Here is an 18,325-nt window from a genome sequence, read left to right as displayed (position 1 = left end):
CATTGTGTGACCTGACAGGGTTTTCTGCGGCCTCTATTCAATGAATGACATGCCAGTTTCTTGCAGCGCCTCTAGGGATCCCAGACGAAGTGTATGCTATGGGAGAGATTTATCAAACATGGTGTAAAGTGAAACTGGCTCAGTTGCCCCTAGCAACCAATCAGATTCCACCTTTCATTTTCCAAAGAGTCTGTGAGGAATGAAAGGTGGAATCTAATTGGTTGCTAGGGGCAACTGAGCCAGTTTCACTTTACACCATGTTTGATAAATCTTCCCCTATGTGTATATATATATATATATATATATATATATATATATGTACTATGTGTATACACTCCACCTGGGATTCTATGCTTTCACATACAACGTGTGTACTGTATAGATCACGGTTGTTGTTGCAATTTGCAACAACGGACGTGATTTCTACAACATACACGTTGTGTGAACATAGTCTAAGGGTATATTCACACTGATTAAATCAGGTAGAATTCCACGGCGAAGCTTTCCACTGCAGAATCCCGACGGTCTCAGTGTGCCATAGCTTGTCTATTGGAGAGGGCACGCCCCTCTGCTGCCACCGCTCTCCGCTCAAAGAAGTGACATGTCACTTCTTTGAGTGGAGAGCATCGGCAGCGGAGGAGCGCACGCTCTCCCATAGAGAAGCAGTGTCACACTGAGACCGGTAGATGAAGTGTCGGATCCTCGGGGTAGGCGGGGACCACAGGAGCCAGAATGACGGCGCTTCACGGCTTCAGGTTTGATGAAGTAAAACGATGAATTTTAATGGTCTCGTAAACAACGCGTTTCGAGGCATAAATTGCCCCTTTGTCAAGTAGGAGAGACATAGTACTATGTCTCTCCTACTTGACAAAGGGGCAATTTATGCCTCGAAACGCGTTGTTTATGAGACCATTAAAATTCATCGTTTTACTTCATCAAACCTGAAGCCGTGAAGCGCCGTCATTCTGGCTCCTGTGGTCCCCGCCTACCCCGAGGATCCGACACTTCATCTACCATTCTCCATTCCCTGATCTCCTGGCTTGGGATCTCGGCATCTACCCTTGGAGCCTGGCTGCTACGGCTACTACCTCTCTCTTCACTGATACAGGTGTTGTGTTCTTAGCACAACACCATCAGGTGAGCAGTTTTATTATCAGCTTGTTCGACCTACAATCTGTTGTTTACGTTATCACCCTATGGCGCCCTTTCCACTTTTTTAGCCCTACACTGAGACCGGTGGGATTCTGTGGCGCAATCCCACCTGTCTCAGTGTGACAATTCCGCCTAATTTACTCAGTGTGAACCAGGGCTGTGTAGTCGGTAAGCCGCAACTCCGACTCCAACTCTGACTCTGACTCCACAGCCCTGGTGTGAACATACCCTAAGTATATGGGACGGCTCATCACAGAAACGGAACCGTCCCATAGACTTACATTGACAAAGTGACTTCTGGCCCCTTTACACAGAGCAGTAGGAATTCCCTGTCACAAATGACTTGAAGGGCTGGAGACGTTATCCGAACATTGAAAACATTGCCACTGGCAGAAGTACAGGCCCGGGGTGCCATCTACCGTCCCTGCACTGATGAGGGGAGGGTAATAATGGGTAAGGGCTGGAGTGCTCCTTTATAGGTGACCAATTAGTACAGGATGATGGGAAATGACTACAGGATGATGGGAAAGCTGGGTGACCTTTGTATACAGAGAGGGGACAGGGGATCCCCCTCACGCATGTACTGTTCAGGGCCTGGTACTCATACAGACCACCCCCCTCCTCTGCATATATGGGCACCAGGCCCTGAACAGTACATGGGAGGGGGTACAGGGTATAATTCATAATAAACATTCCACCCAGATAGTGTTCAGGCCTAGTGGATGCCTCCGGCCCACGAGACTCCGCCCCCGCAACTTTGGCTCTGCCCCCTTTCACCCACGACCCCCCCCCCCCTTATTTCCCTTACCTAGGCCATGGGAGATGGGGGTCCTCTCCTTCAGGCCCAGGTAGGAGGGGGTCTGTCCTCTCTTCCAGGGCAGTGGGCAGCTCTCACAGATTCTTGCAGGGAGCAGGGAAGCTGTGATTTGTGCTGCCTGCTCCATCAGTGAAGGAAGAGCTACACAAGTCAGCCTCCACATCCTCTCCCGCGGCCACCGTGGCTCTGCCCCCATGGCCATGGCCCCGCCCACTAACCGGCAAACAGCCTTTGATGTACTGGGGGGATCGGCCCGGGGGGCATATGCCAGCTTGCCCAGCCCACCCCTGAACATAATTGTACTGAAAGTATTAGTTATCACTTTGCTGGACTTAGGGTATGTTCACACTGAGCAAATCAGGCGGAATCCCACCGTGCTCAGTGTGTCATTGCCAGTCTATGGGAGAGCGCGCGCTCCTCCGTTTCCGCGGCTCTCCGCTTAAAGAATTGACATGTCTTTTCTTTGAGCAGAGAGGCAAGGAAGCGAACGCACGCACGTCCTCTCATTCACTTACTCTAGGACACTAAGCACGGCAGGATTCTGCGGTGGAGAGCTCCGCCATGGAATTCTATTCTATCTTTGCTCAGTGTAAACATATCCTCACAGCGTAAAGGGGTACTCCAGCGCTGGGGGCACTTTTTCGCTGGGACCGGGGAGGAGGTGGCCGAGGGAAAACACGTCCACTAACCTCCCCGGTTCCAGCGGCAAGTCTTGTATCGCGGCGCTCCGGTGCCCGGTTCCCGGCCGCTTCCGGGTGTCTGACGCGAACCCGAGACGTGACGTCTCAGGTCCGCTCAGCCACTCAGTGAAGGAAGCGTGATCTGAGTGAACTTGAAACAGATCCCGCCTGCTTCACTGACTGGCTGAGCAGACCCGAGACGTCACGTCTCGGGCCCGCGTCAGACACCAGGAAGCGGACGGGAACCGGGCACCGTAGTGCCCCAATGCGGGAGCTGCCGCTGTAACCGTCTTTTCCCTTGGCCACCTCCTCCCTGTTCCCAACTAATAAGTGCCCCCACGCTGGAGTACCCCTTTAAACTGCTCAGCACTGTTCATTTTTTATTTTTTTAATTCTTTATTTGGAATTCACAAGAAGGAGAGAACGGCAACAACGCTATTGTTGCTCCTGTCGAAGACAGAAATACAAATTGCAAAGACAACAATGAACAATATAAATCATAAAATTAATCATGTCATATGCTATCATGTTAAACACCACTCAATAATACCTCGGGAGACACCAAACCCTCCCCGGAACTCCAGTCTTTTTAGCATATATAGCATATATGTTCCCCAGGAGGGAACTGTGTCCACTTTCAAAAAGACAGAGAAGAAAGATCAACGTAGCACTGTTCTATAATGATCTTCATGCTGCTGCTTATTCCTAGGGTGTATAAAGAGATAAAGAGATAGAAGAGTAGAATCTCCTCTTCTGTGTATGTTCAGTACATTGGAGACATAATAAAGGCTAGTCTCTACCACTACCTCAAGGACTGCTGAAAACTAGAGCTGCAGCCTGCAGAGGAAAAATCCAATGAGAGATGCCAAGAACAAGTTATGTAATGGTCCCCATATACATACGACAGCTTGTCCTGTAATGTTTGCTGAAATTATAGATATGCTTTAAAGTGATACTGTCACCCCCTTCCTTACCCTTTGTGACTTTCCCCACACCATTCACAAGCTTAGATGCTGCACATTACATATATACCCCTCTATAGAACTTGTCTATGTCTTCCTTCTGATCTAAAATTGTTTTACTTCGTTGGTGGACAGTGTCATCTAGAAGGGGCTTCATGACAGCTGGGCCCTCTCCCCAGGTGGGAGATGGGGCCCAACTGCAGTGAAGCCCTGCCCAGTGCCCATGAAGTGAGAATAAAGGGGGTTACAGTATCACTTTAAATTATATGTCGTGTTACTAGAAGACATAAGATTGTATTGAATTGGTATCATGATGCAGTAAATTGTATAACCTAATGCAAGAAGATTAGGTGTGGACACATCTGTAAATATGTCTGCTGTAGTCTGTGTCTAGTCTTTCCATATAAGCCAAGTTACACAACCACTTTTTTATATTTGTTTTTTATTGCAGGAAATCCCAAAGGTGCCATGCTGACCCACGGCAATGTCGTAGCAGACTTTTCTGGCTTTTTAAAAGTGACAGAGGTGAATACTTTGGAAAGTGATTTATAACCGCAGACATGAGGACACACTATTTGTTGCTCATCTATCATACATATTATACAATCCTAACCAGTGCTATGTACACAGTTATAACGTCCCCTTGTCATACTGCAAATAATATATTTATTGAAGCCCTCCCTCAGTAACTACCCCTTTAACCCATATTTACTGGGGCATGTGTATCTTGTAATGGTACAAGAATACATACATACATCCCTATGTGCAAACAGTATTTGCATATAAATACAACTATACGGTAAGTGTGATGCTTGAAATATGTGAAGAATCATAGCTTTCTCCAACCCAAACATTATGGAAAAAGTGAGCAAGAATCTGAGTAAGTTTCCATTTCATCTTTCCTCTAAGGGCCTGTTCACACTACAAAATTGGCGCCGAAATTCTGAGCGGAACCCCCGCGCCCGGACTCGGCTCTCCCTCGGCGTGCGCCTCCTCTCTCCACTCAAAGAATTTACATGTCAATACTTTGAGCGTCGAGGAGCGGAGAGTGGAGGCGTGTGAGCCCTCACATTTAAACAGATAGAAGACAGGATGCGATGCCCAAATTCCATGCGGAACCCTCGCGTTCGGACTCTCCGATTCTGTAGTGTGAAAGTACCCTAACAGTGAATCTCAATACATTTCTCTATATACTTTGTTTTATTGCGGATTTGTAACTGCTTAAAATTAGCCATTAAGGCTTCGTTCCCACTGAGTAAAACTAGCGGAATTCTTCAGCGCGGACAGAGAAGGAGCACGCGCCTCCCATAGACTCCCATTATGAGAGGGAGGCTAACGGCTTTGCGCGGCGGACAATTCCGTCGCGGAATTCCGCTAGTTTTGCTCAGTGGGAACGAAGCCTTATTCTGCCAACAGCCTCCCAGTACATTTTAGGTCCCTGGCATCCATAGATATCTGTGTCATTGGATAGTTCTCACATGTAAGGGGAGTGAGTTTGACAATTTTGCACACCAGTTTTACCACATAGAGCCAAAATAGCAGAAGCAAAGCTCACAGCTATTTTGACTTGTTATAAAGAAGAGGGGGCTGTTATGATGGAACACAAGAAATTGATAAATAAATAGGTGTCCTGTATGTTTCTGTTGCTGTGTGTTTTGTCATTTGTTATGGGTAGTGATTAGCATTAGATAGGCAGTGGTCCAAGTCATGGACCCCCTACCCACCCCCATCCCTGTGATCAAATGCTCGGAAAATCTTTACCTATCATTAGCAATCTATTATATTATCTAAAATATGTATCTAAAATACCACTTAAATAAAGACTAAAAAAGGGAAAATCTAAAATAATTTAAATAGTACCTGTCAAGAATACTATTTGGACATGTTATCAGACATGTCAAAACTTTTTGATCACAGCAGGTCTCACCGCTGACACCTGCTCTGACCAGAAGATAGAGTTGGGCAGAGATTGCAGCAGCCGTGCCATTCATTCTCTGGCTATATCTCACTTAGGGCTATATCTCAGTAAGATACTTTCTAGACAGACAGAGCAGGTTGCCAAGGAGTGGATTACACTGCTTCCCTGTCCTCTCCCCGGCTATATTTTCTCATCGCAGAGGGTCTCAGCAGTGAGACCCGGTTGAATCATTAACTTTTGACATGTCTGATGACTCGACAAAAGTTATTTTTCTTGACAGGTACTCTTTAAAAAGCAAACTGAGGTAATTTAGGCTAAAAGTAGTCAAATACTGAAGGCAGTGAACTTGAGAATGTCACCTACAGTACATGGGCTGTCCTGTAGGTTACCAGAATCCTCTAACTTGTAGCAATTCCAATATTAACTTTAAGTTGTGGGAGCAGCCCTATTAATAGAAGGTAAGGTCAAAAAATGTGTCCTACCTCTTTCAGATTCAATATTACTGATGACTGTGTGATCGAGTATTATATAGCAGCCAGATGAATTAATAATGAACTAAAATCAATCTGTATTCTAAACATTAAAAAACTTATGGTACTCCGACCAAGAAGTCTACAAACCAAAAGCATTTTAATGCTATTAAGGTTCCGAATAAAGATTTTCTTCCCGGCATGCTAGTTTAGAAATAATTTTGGACTATTTGTACTGAAGCAAGTACAGCCATGTGCTCCCTAGAGAGTCTTCCCATTTTAGAAGTAGAACAGGATTGTTTGTGTCGGTACCTCGATTGCAAAACTATGCAAACCAAACATACAGTATACAGTGTAAAGGGTCAATGTTTTGGTCGATCAGGTAACTATAGATTATAGGTTAGTATCTTTGGATCAGTTAGTTACTAGAGATGAGCGAACCGGGTTCGGGTTTGAGTCCATCTAAACCGGAACTTTCGGCATTTGATTAGCGGTGGCTGCTGACCTTAATAAATAAAGCCCTAAGGCTATGTGGAAAACATGGGTATAGTCATTGGCTTTATCCATGTTTTCCAGACAACCTTACAGCTTTATCCAAGTTCAGCAGCCCCAGCTAATCAAATGCCGATCGTTCGGGTTCGGATGGACTCGAACCCGGTTCGCTCATCTCTATTAGTTACCCATATCAGAAGTTGTTGACCTGACTTTACATTAAAGCTCACAACAGTGCTCTCACTTCCATGCCTCCATTGCAGCTCATAACTCATATCCTGAAGGCTGTGTACCACACAGAAACTGGTTTCACTCAAAGGGGTTGTGCAGGACATGAAAATGATAGTCTATTCACAGGATGACATCTAACTCTCCTGTTGATCCGTTGTTTTGCAACCACACTACATGTCGCCTCCATTTCCTGTGTATGGGTGGCACCAGGGTACTGCAGTCTTAGCACCCATTGAAGTGACTAGGGGCTGAGGCTGCAGAACTTCTGTAACTGCAGAAAAGGTAACAGAGCCAACTGATTCCAGTTCTGTTCTCACTATAGTGCAGGCACAGGACAGCTAATGGACTGGGGATCCATCCATGGCACCCTGACGATCAACTATTGGTAGCCTATCTTGTAGATAACATATCATGTTATCCTGGTAAACATCTTGAACACTCATAAAGTAGAAGCTGACACAGGAGCAGTGTGCAGTTTTGTGCAACTCTTCATTTAAACAATGACAAATACAAAGCAGTTCAGGTTGATAGGAGGCAGCACTGGCAGAATTGCATATGAATATTTAATGAATATTAGCAATGGAGTAAATCAATTTAAATAATGGTAAAATAATATAGGTTATAATTTCATATCAAGGTGGTTCCCAGAGTAAACTCCATTCGCCATGATTGTAAGCAGAGCAGTTGAGAAAATCTTCTTTTACACCAAAATACTTTTTGGTACCCTATGCAATAGTGACATGTCCAGGATCTGAGCCCTTATCGATCGCTAAAACAAAGGGTCAGATGGACCTGGTGGTGATTTGTACTACTTAGGCCATGTTAAGCTCTTCTCTCCTCTCCCAGGAGATGTGATCAGAGAAATATACAGACTTCTAAATGTCCTCTGAACCTGAACACTACTTAAAGGAGAGCACTGAGCAAATGTAAAATCCAGTGAGGGCAGTGGGTAGTGGGAACATAATACTGAAATTATACTTATCCGTCATGGTGCCACCTCGGTGCAGCAACAAAGCTCACGGTCAGGAATTAAAGGTGTAATCTGATTGGTTGCTAGGGGCAACTGAGCCAGTTTCACTTTACACCATGTTTGATAAATCTCCCCAAATTTGTACACACACACCGGAAGATTTGTGAACCATTAGTAAACGATTAACAATGATTTTATGGTCAGCTCAAAAGATGCGATCAACAATATACAAACAAATTTTCGTTTGCTGTTTCATTGTTGCCTACATACACACGGAAAGATTATTGCTTAAATTCGAACAATATAACGATTTTTTGCACAATAATATTTCCGTGTAATAGGGCACTTACTGTAAGAGCATTGAGACGATGGAACTTTCTGCTGAAGGATTTTGTTATGAAGAATTCAATGAGTTCAAAAGGGGCTTAGTTACACTTCTGGAGTGTAATACTATTACAGTTTATAATTAATAGATTCTGGGAAAGGGTGGTTGATCCAGGGATTTATTCTGATGACTGGAGCAAGAAGGATTTTTTTTTTTTTACAGAAAGCGATTTTTTTAACACTAAGTGATTGCTAGCCCTATTTGGCCAATTATCGGCCATTACAGCCGATAATTGCTTTGTGTAATAAAAGGCAACAATCAGCTGACATGCACAATGCTGGCTGATCGTTGCCTTTCAACGTCTTTCAACTTGTTGAAAGACTAAAGACTAGGATACCAACGATCTGCTGCAGTCGATCTGTGTAATAGAAGAGGCGGCATCAGACCATTTCCTATTGGCTCACCGGGCAATCTAAAGATCTAAAGCTCCCCGCGTACCCCCCCCCCTGTATTTACCTGCTCGCTGTCGTATAATAGGGGCTTAACCCAAAATGGGGAAAGTTGACTTTTTAAAGCTATACAAACCGTGTTACTATGTTACAGCCAGATCGGTAAAATGCTCTAGAATCTGTCACTGAACCACTGTAACAAAAAAAGCCCCTAATTATGTGAATGTACTGAAAGGATAAACTGTGAGCAAAAGAGACTTTTTAAAGACAGGGTTTTTTTTTGTTTGTTTGTCAACATGCACATGGCAACGGGTGGAATATATACATCAAATACAGTACATTAAGGTTTTTGTAGCAGGAAGTATAGGCAATAGGGATCTAAGTTACTTTCATGATGGTCAAATTGTGATGACTAGACAAATGGGACAGAGAATCTACAAAACAGCAGGTGTGGTGTTTCCAGTAGACAGTGGTTAAGGGTCCTTTTATACACCCAGATATTTGACAGATTAATTGACAGAATTTTAAAGCCAAAGCTAGGAACAGATTATAAACAGAGAACAGGTCATTAAGGAAAGACTGAGATTTTTCCCCTTTTCAAATCCATTCTTGGCTTAGGCTTAAAAAATCAGATAATCTGTCAGACATCTGTGTGTGTGTAAAAGGACCCTAACACAAAAACTGGTCCAAGGAACGATTGCAGGTTAATCAGCCACATAGTCATAGGCGCTCAAGGCTCACTAATATGTGTGTGGTGTACAAAGACTACCTATTTCAAGTCCAGATCATGTTTTTCTGTGCTTGTCAGCGCCATTTATATATAGTCTATACTCAATTCAGCTAAATAATACATTATAGGCTTCCCAAAGATTATACCTCACCGACTTAAGCTAACCAGCTGTGGGTCATGCTTTGAATCCTTTACTACCATCAATACCACTTCAACTGTATTTCTTTACCTCTGTTATAGGGTACTTTTTACTATGGTGCCATGCACCGCTTGGTGTGCAATTGTAACCAATGCCAAAAGATGGGTTTTACCACGCCTGCCAAGTTCCATGCATTAAAGGAGAACTCCGGGCTGGGGTGATTTTTGGATTGTGCTACGAATGGCCTGCCACTGCAACTGATGCCAAAAAGGTTGCCATGGATACGTCCCATGCCAGCTGAGTTCTGTGCACAAGCCTTATTCTAGCATTAAAGGAGAACTCTGCGCTGGGGTGATTTTTGGCAGAGTGCTAGGGAGCAGGAGAATGAAATAAATAACATGCTCTCACCTCCCCAACTCCATCGCTGGTGCCAGTATCCCGCAGCCCTGGTCCCCAGACGCTTCTGAGTCTGAGTGGGGCCCCGGGACGTGACTTGTCAGGCCCGTTCAGCTGGTCAGCGGCTGTAGCAGGGTCCCGTCAAGGCCACTGACTGGCTGAGTGGGCCTAACATGTCACGTCCCAGACCCCCCTCAGACCCAGAAGCACCCGGGACCAGGGGACCAGAGCTGCGGGATACCAGCACCAGCAATTGAGTGGGGGAGGTGAGAGCATGTTATTTATCTTATCCTCCACCTCCCCAGCCAAAAATCACCCCAGCCCCAGTTCTCCTTTAATGCTAGAATAGGGCTTGTGCACAGAACTCAGCTGGCATGGGACATATCCATGGCAACCTTTTTGGCATCAGTTGCAGTGGCAGGCCATTCAGAGCACCATAGTGAAAAGTATCCTTTCATTTCCAGATCGAGCTACTTTACAACAGCAGATAATTATTATGATATAAAACTAAAAATGTTAAAGAAACAAGCAGTTATAATATTTGTCAGCGGCACAGAAGTTCATCGACAGAGACGTGCTTTGTGCTGTGGTGTTCTCGTATATGTTGTCCTAATTTCTTACTATTCCTGCTAACACACTGTAGCTTCATTGACCGTGTGGCCTAACACTGTACTGTGTATGCTGCTCTATTCTACCTGACTCTTTCTCCTAATAACCCCTCCCCCTGATTGCGCCATTTTCTTCTTGTTTTATGACTTTCTCGTTGTCTTCCTGTCAGTGTTTCTCTCCTTTTCTGTCTCCCACGCCCTTCACCTGCAGAAAGTGATATTTCCGAATCAGGACGATGTGCTCATCTCCTTCTTGCCTCTGGCTCACATGTTTGAGAGAGTAATACAGGTAAGCCTCTTGCCTGGTCTGACTTGGCCTTGTTGGGCTGCCTGTGTTTTTTTTTCTTTCCAGAGTCAGTGGTCCCCCACATCTGAGGATGTACACATTTCCTATTTGCCCTTAGCACACATGTTTGAGAGAATGGTGCAGGTAAGGTCTTTATGTTGGTGAAAGTAGTGACACTCTCACCGAAAACCCAATGAAATCATCTGAGATGATCAAAGTCATGACTAAAATAAAATCTGAGATTACTAATAAAACCAATCATTATCTGGGTAACTAACTTTGTCAAATCACTGTTACACAAAATTCTTTTTATATTGATATCTACCATATTATATGTTGATCTTCAATGAACTTGATTTCAAGAATTCCGTCAGCAAAATCATTCAAGATTAAAATTGTACTGAGCAAAACCTACTGCTGTAAGCAATGTGACTGCAGCTTAACATGCAATACTGAAATCTAGAAAATCCTGATATCAAACTATTTGCCCCCACACAGCAGTGACATCATTTTGAGATATTGAAGCATCATGCAACCTTATTAGGGTATAGTCACAAGCAGTAGATTTACTTTCAGCTCCATTTACACCCTGCAGTGCCTGGTGGGTATATTTGTCTGCACTAATTCATCCAACAGAAAAACTGCAATCTTAAAAGAGCTGAACTGATATCTTGAAAGAATACTGGCTCCAGTTCTGGACACATCACCTAAAAAAGGATATTGATAAAATCCAAAGACAGAGAAATGGTGGAGTGTGTCAGGCATAAAACATCAGGAAAAAACTTTAAGTGTACCTGTTGCTATAACTTTCAAAATCGAAATGAACAGTAGATGTGAAATAAAGCAAGTTTGCAATTTACATTCATTATTTTATTTTGTTGTTATCATGCTGTAAAACAAAGCTATCCTTACCAGAAATCCAGGTCCAATCTCCTGAAGGCTTGTGTTTTTCTGACTGGTTGTAAAAAACTGACTAAACAGAGAAATTTCAGGCAGTACAAAGAGTCACCGCTCAATGTGTCCATAAGTCACATGACCACGTTCTCTCTGTGAGCACTCAGATGGCCTGGGATACACGGTCTTTCTGTTTTCTGACTGTTTACTTTTTTTTTTTTTTTTTTAAAGAGTCAGAAAACAGGAAGTGCCGTGTTTTCCATGATAACTAAAAAAATAAAATAATGAATGTATATTGCAAACTTGCTTTATATCATATCTACTGTTGATTTAGATTTTGAAAGTTATAACAACAGGTACACTTTAAGGGTTTGAATTGATATAGTCTGGAGGAAAGAAGAGAAAGGGGGACATGATCGAAACCTTTAAGTACAGATGTAGCCTCTCTTAACTTGATCACAATGACGTGTTTAACTCAACTTTCTAATTGACTTAACATAGCACACAGTTGCTGCATCAGGGATCATGTTAACCCTGGCTCCATCTGTATGTTAAAGGACTAAATAAGTTCAGGAGGGAGATGTTTTTATAAAAAAAACTGAAGTCAAGAACAAGAGGACACCGTGAGAGGTTAGTTGAAGGAAAGATCAGAAGCAACATTAGAAAATATTACTTTACTGAAAGAGTAGTAGATGTTTGGAACAGTGGCAGTTGTTTTGGAATCCTTATGAAGTGGGCAGGAGCTACTGGACATTTTTAGGAATTAAAAACTGTGTATAAAAGGTTTGTGCAGTGTGCACAATGGCAGATAGACCCCTGACGAAGTCACGTGAGGTGACGATACGCGTAGGGTTACAGACCGGAGCCCCATCTCAGTGCCCTGGGTGACATGCGATCATTCTGTTATGGTTTCGACCCTGACTCTCTGATATGATAGGATAAGTTTTGCACTTGGTCATTTTTTGGGGGGGGATTATAAGGATTTTCAGTATTTACATTTCATACATGGTCGTTTATTCATTTATTTATTAGTTCATGCTATTTTTGTGAGCACGTGCACTTTAGGATATGTGTATTTTGAACAGTTAGGGTTTTGACTTATTTGTTTAGATAGGATATAGGGCCTGATATTTATTGTTATTGGGGCTGCGGTTGGAGGGACACGTATATTATTACGAGTACTCCCTGTGATGGTTTACCCGGATTGGGTTTTTTAGGTGTTTTTAAGTGTATGTTCATTTGCTGTTTTGTTTATGTGTTTTGAAAATAAAGATATCGAATTTATTCATTATTATATTGTGGGTGCGCCATTCTTTGTCTTTCTGTCTTGTTTGGTATATGTTCTGTTTAAAGGACATGGGCAGCATCCCATTTAGAGATTTTTAGTAGCTCCCACCTTCTCTTTTTGTACACAATGGCAGATAGGTCCTCCTTAGTAAGTGCTATTCAAATTTAAAAACTTTGATTGATTTCTAAACTTCCCTTCGGAGTACCCTTTTGTAGTGGATTAGTCCAAAGCATCAGCTAGAAGTATATCCATCTGAACATATATAACATTACATCAGACTGCTTACTAATATTATGTGTGTATTAAACTTTAATATTTGGAATTTACTCTTAATCTTTTCTCACATTAACAGTCGGTAGTATATTGCCATGGTGGACGCATTGGGTTCTTCCAAGGTGACATTCGTCTTCTATCCGATGACATGAAGACTTTACGGCCCACTATATTCCCAGTTGTTCCAAGATTATTAAACAGAATGTATGACAAGGTGGGTACCTTCAGCACAAATGCAACTGTAATCTTTCATGCAAATTGGTTTTCTCTACAGATCATTAAAACATAAACACATATTGGCAGAAATGGGCTTCCCAATGGATCAAATGATCCAGAGATCAATAACTAAAACATATCAGCATTTCTTCCGAGCTATAGATATTGCTGCTTCACTGTATTAAATGGGTTATTTCCATTGCATAATATTATATCATATCATATCAATATTATAAAATAAGACATCCCCCTAAAGTAAGACCCCAACTAGTCTATCAACTAGCCCAAAGTAAGGCATCCCCCTGAAAATAAGGTACCCCCACCCTTAAAGTAAGGTGCCCCTCGACAGTAAGGCCATCTACCACCACCTGCCACCGCTCACAGCCTCTCTCCCAGGGGCGTAGCTAGGGGTTCAGCCTAGGGGGGGCGAGTGAGTCTGAGTGGGCCCCAACTGATTAGGTTACCCATAGGGAACCTCAGCAAACGGCAACGTTTTCTAAATAATGAAGGGTATATTCTGCTACATTATTCATAGTGACTCATTACTCATTTCACATATATAGCCGTATAAAAATTAAAGGGGTTATCCAAGACTAAATAAACATAGCTGCCTTCTCCCAGACACAGCACCACTCTGCTCCTCAATTTGTCTCTGGTATTGCGGCTCAGTTCCACTGAAGTGAATGGATCAAAGTTGTAATACCGCTCACAGCTTAAGGGCAGGTATGGGGCTGTTTTTGGAAGAAAGCAGCTATGCAATAAGCTTTTAGACAGTAAAAGATGTCAGCTGGTTGTATTCTCATGTTAGGATGAGCTCTCATGAGCTGCTAGATATCTGTTTCCTACCGGATCTATCAATGTACCTCATATTTCTATTCTATCTATCTATCTATCTATCTACTATTATCTTTCTATCTATCTATCTATCTATCTATCTATCTATCTATCTATCTATCTATCTATCATCTATCTATCTACAGTATCTATCTGTCGATCTACCTATCTCCTATCTATCTATCTATCTATCTATCTATCTATCTATCGATGTATCTATTATCTATCTGTCTCCTATCTATCTATCTATCTATCTATCTTTCTATCTATCTATCTATCTATCTATCTATCTATCTATCTATCTATCATCTATCTATCTACAGTATCTATCTACAGTATCTATCTATCTATCTATCTATCTATCTATCTCCTATCTATCTATCTATCTACTATTGATCTATCTATCTTCTATCTATCTATCTATCTATCTATCTATCTATCTATCTATCTATCTATCTATCTATCTATCTCCTATTGATCTATCTATCTATCTCCTATCTATCTATCTCCTATCTATCTATCTATCTATCTATCTATCTATCTATCTATCTATCTGTCTCCTATCTATCTATCTATCTATCTATCTCCTATCTATCTATTTATCTATAAAGCAAAAATCCACGGCACTCGGATAAGGTATAGAACGGGTGCGACCCCAGCACTGTGGAAAATAGTGCAATATACAGAAGTCCAAAAAATAGGTAACGGCACTCCGATATGAAGGTGAAATCAGTGATTTATTTCAGCACATAGGAACAAAAAATAGCTATTAAGTCCGCCGTGTTACCTTTGCTTGAAATTTCTGTGTTTGATCCATAGTGGAACCATACCCGAAGATGGTTGGAGGTAAAAGACTGCAGGCACTCTTAGGGTATGGTAGCACTGAGTAATTCAAGTGGAATTCTGCAGCAGAACTTTCCACCACGGAATCCCACCTGTCTCAGTGTATTATAGCCCGTCTATGGGAGAGCGCATGCTCCTCCGCTGCTGCCGATCTCCGCTTAAAGAAGTGACATGTCGCACACTCTCCCATAGATGGGCTATAACACGCTGAGACAGGCAGAATTCCCTTGAATTACTCAGTGTGAACATTCCCTAAGGGGGAAAGGGGAGAAGATGAACACTATGGATTTGGCACTGTTGGGGCACATGTGTGATACATTTACTGTATGTGGCTATTAGGGGGTAAATAAAAGAAAGAAAAAGAACCATTGCTGGATTGGACTCTGGGGAGGGGGGTCACAGTTATTGGCTGAAAATGGAATAAACTTATAAAGCAATCGACCTAAGCTGCTGCCTGTACAGGGATCCCCAGACTGCAGCATCAGATGGGGGAGCCTGTGCTTCCTCCTTACACAGTCTATCCTATTCCAGCAGCCTGACAGACACTTTAATAACACTAACTGTCAGTCAGAGCTGCTGCTGCTCCTCTTCTCAGTCCCTGGCAGCCATGCACAGGCAGGACACCTCGGCTGCTGCCATCAATCCTCCCTCTTTTCTCTTCCTCACGGGACGTTTCAGCATAGTGCAGTAGAGGGGGGGCTGTCAGCAGCAGCACCGTGCAGGAGGAAGTGAGAGAGGAGAGCTCTTCCCGGCCACATACAGCTTCCGGTGACCGAGTGAGCCCCCCAGGAGCAGGGGGCCCCCACTTGCTGGGCCCTGATGGCATCTGGGGGCCCACTACACACATGTGCCAAGGCTGTCTGCAAAAGCAATAGCTTTTGTAGACAGCATTTACAGCTGAGACCTCAGTGGGCCCCTGCCAGTGTGGGCCCGGGAGCGGCAGCCCCCCCTGCCCCCACCTATTTTCGCCACTGCTCTCTCCCCATGCTTGTCAACCCATATTCTCAAATTGAAGGCTGTCGTCATTCTAACAGCTTCTTGAATTTAGTCTGCAAACATACTGAATCAAGGCACTATCTAACACAATGGCTTGGATCCCATTGAGTGTCACTCTTGAGCTGGATTTACACATTAGATAGCTGTCTCTTGTTCCCCCAACCATATAATGCAATAAGTTTTCAGCAGGGAAAGTTGGGTAAAAGGTGGCTTATCTCTACTTCAAACAACAGGATTAGCCCTATTTAAATCTAACTATCCTATTGTTCTGAGAACCAATGAAGAAATCTAGCACCCAGGATGGGAATAGTGTATATCGGAACGTCTTTATTGCAAAATGATCACCGTACAGGAACAGATAACTGTAGGTGACGCGTTTCTGCGTATAACACACTTTGTTCATAACTCAGTTACTCAGTTGTGAACAAGGCTTGTAATATGCCAAAACATGTCAACTATAGGATATCGCCCCGTATAATAAGGGCTTTACCCTCTGACTGGTCAGTGCTCGTTTGCTCCTAATATTGGGCCGTGTATTAGGGCCTTTACTCTGAGAAGCCTCTGTAACCTGAATAATGGGGGGGGGGGGGTTAAACATTCCATGTGAAAATTCTGTTGAGAGCTTGCATATGTCCGGCTAATTTATCAATGTGATGAATGTGTTATAATAAATTTGAATCTGAAATTATTGTCTGTCTAATGTGTATATTAATTGTTTTAAATGGTTTGTGGACATTTTAGCTGCTAGGTATGCTCATGGCTGGAGCCAACGTAAACAAAGTTGTGGCTTTTTTTTTCTTATTTTAAAAAGTTGTATTTCATAGATCTTGCTTGAATGCTAAGTAATACTCAAAAGTGAAGAACATTGGTAGGGAGCATATTAATGACAAAAATTAAAATTTTTGCAGAAGAGACTTGCTCAATTTTTTTTTACTTTTTGAAAAATTAAATAGCTTTATAAATTCTCCTCAAAAGCCCCTATTGTTTGTAGTTTGTCAGAATTTGTGAAAATGCCCATGATTGTAATACTTACTCTGTTTCTGAAATAGAATTGTCTTTCATCTTCTTCTGTGCTAGATTTTTAGTCAAGCAGACACAAAAGTTAAGAGATGGATCCTTGAATTTGCATCTCAACGGAAGGAAGCTGAAGTTAGAAGAGGAGTCATTCGGAACAATAGCCTTTGGGACAAACTACTTTTTAATAAAGTCCAGGTAAACTTTAAACTAATTAGAGACGCTTTCTATGTGAACCTGAACTGGTACAAATCCTTTTATAACATACAGCAGTGTTCCTGTAATAAAGCAAAACAGTAAATAATGAAGTGCTCACTTGTCAGGGCCCCTGGGAAAACAAAGACACAGGACAAGTGGGCCCTATGGCTAAGACCCCCCACACTGTCCCTACCTACTTGCAGAGCAGGTCCTAAACGACCGTCCGCAACTGGGCGGCGTTCCCTACCCTGCAGTAAGTGCAAACACAAAACAAGACGAGACAAACTAACACAATAAAGAATAGTCGGCTGGCAAGGTTGGCAACAAACGGGCAGCAGTAGTACAGAATCAGAATTCACAAGCAAAGTCGAGGTCACGAAATCCAGGTCAGAAACACTAATAAACACGGAACGGAGATACAAGGAAAAGGTACAAGGAACTATACGCAATAACAGACAGTAAACAAGGTACACGGTGAAACAGAAACCAGAGACAATAACCAGGTAACTAGAGGACAAGGCAAGGAACACTAAACCAAAAGACAAAGGCAAGAAACAAGCAAAGGGATCAGGAACTAGGAATACAGACAATCTGAGGAAAGGCAGGATCTAGCTGACAGACAAGCTGAACAACGCTATCAAGAGCCCTGAGTGAAGGGAGAGGCACAGGTATAAGGGATCAGAAGTCCCGGACTCCAAGCTGATAGGTGGAGCAGGAGAAACACACAAGAAATCACAGAAAGCCAGAGGTGAGGAGACCTGTCCATCACAACACAGCAGACAACAATCAGAGAACAGACCACAGCAAGGAAAGTGCAGGGAGAACTAAGAAAACATGGACCAGAACACAGATGACATAAGCAGAGAACACAGTAAAACCAGGAATGGATTATTGCCAAAAGCGCAGTCTTTGGCGCAGAGGTCGGACCTTCACCGCAGAGGGTGGAACTGATGCCTTTTCAGGCACAATCATGACATCACTACTGAATAATTACCGTACAATAGAAAACCCCATGCTTACCATTGCAGTATTATACCTGCACTTAAGGCCCTTTTACATGGGCCGATTATAAGCCAGGTTCATAGCTAGAAACACTCATTAGGCCGATAATCGCCCTATGTAAAAGTGACAACGATAAGCCGAG

At 42.9% G+C, this 18,325-nt stretch overlaps 1 protein-coding gene across 12 annotated transcripts in view; it reads left to right on the top strand.

Annotated features, from left to right (window-relative positions):
• ACSL6 (acyl-CoA synthetase long chain family member 6) overlaps positions 1 to 18,325 on the top strand; it is a 265,818-nt gene that overhangs the window by 232,487 nt on the left and 15,006 nt on the right. For 10 of the 12 annotated variants that reach the window (XM_069970919.1, XM_069970832.1, XM_069970938.1 and 7 more), the window contains exons 10-13: positions 4,063 to 4,136; positions 10,692 to 10,769; positions 13,160 to 13,294; positions 17,047 to 17,181. In XM_069970919.1, the coding sequence (XP_069827020.1) occupies positions 4,063 to 4,136; positions 10,692 to 10,769; positions 13,160 to 13,294; positions 17,047 to 17,181 (422 nt within the window). Of the gene's footprint in view, positions 1 to 4,062; positions 4,137 to 10,550; positions 10,629 to 10,691; positions 10,770 to 13,159; positions 13,295 to 17,046; positions 17,182 to 18,325 lie in introns of all 12 variants that reach the window. The other 2 variants (XM_069970841.1, XM_069970860.1) reach the window with 2 other exon arrangements.

The sequence above is a fragment of the Dendropsophus ebraccatus genome, chromosome 1, assembly GCF_027789765.1.
Source record: "Dendropsophus ebraccatus isolate aDenEbr1 chromosome 1, aDenEbr1.pat, whole genome shotgun sequence".
NCBI lineage: Eukaryota > Metazoa > Chordata > Amphibia > Anura > Hylidae > Dendropsophus > Dendropsophus ebraccatus.
This window is presented reverse-complemented; position numbering and strand designations above follow the sequence as displayed.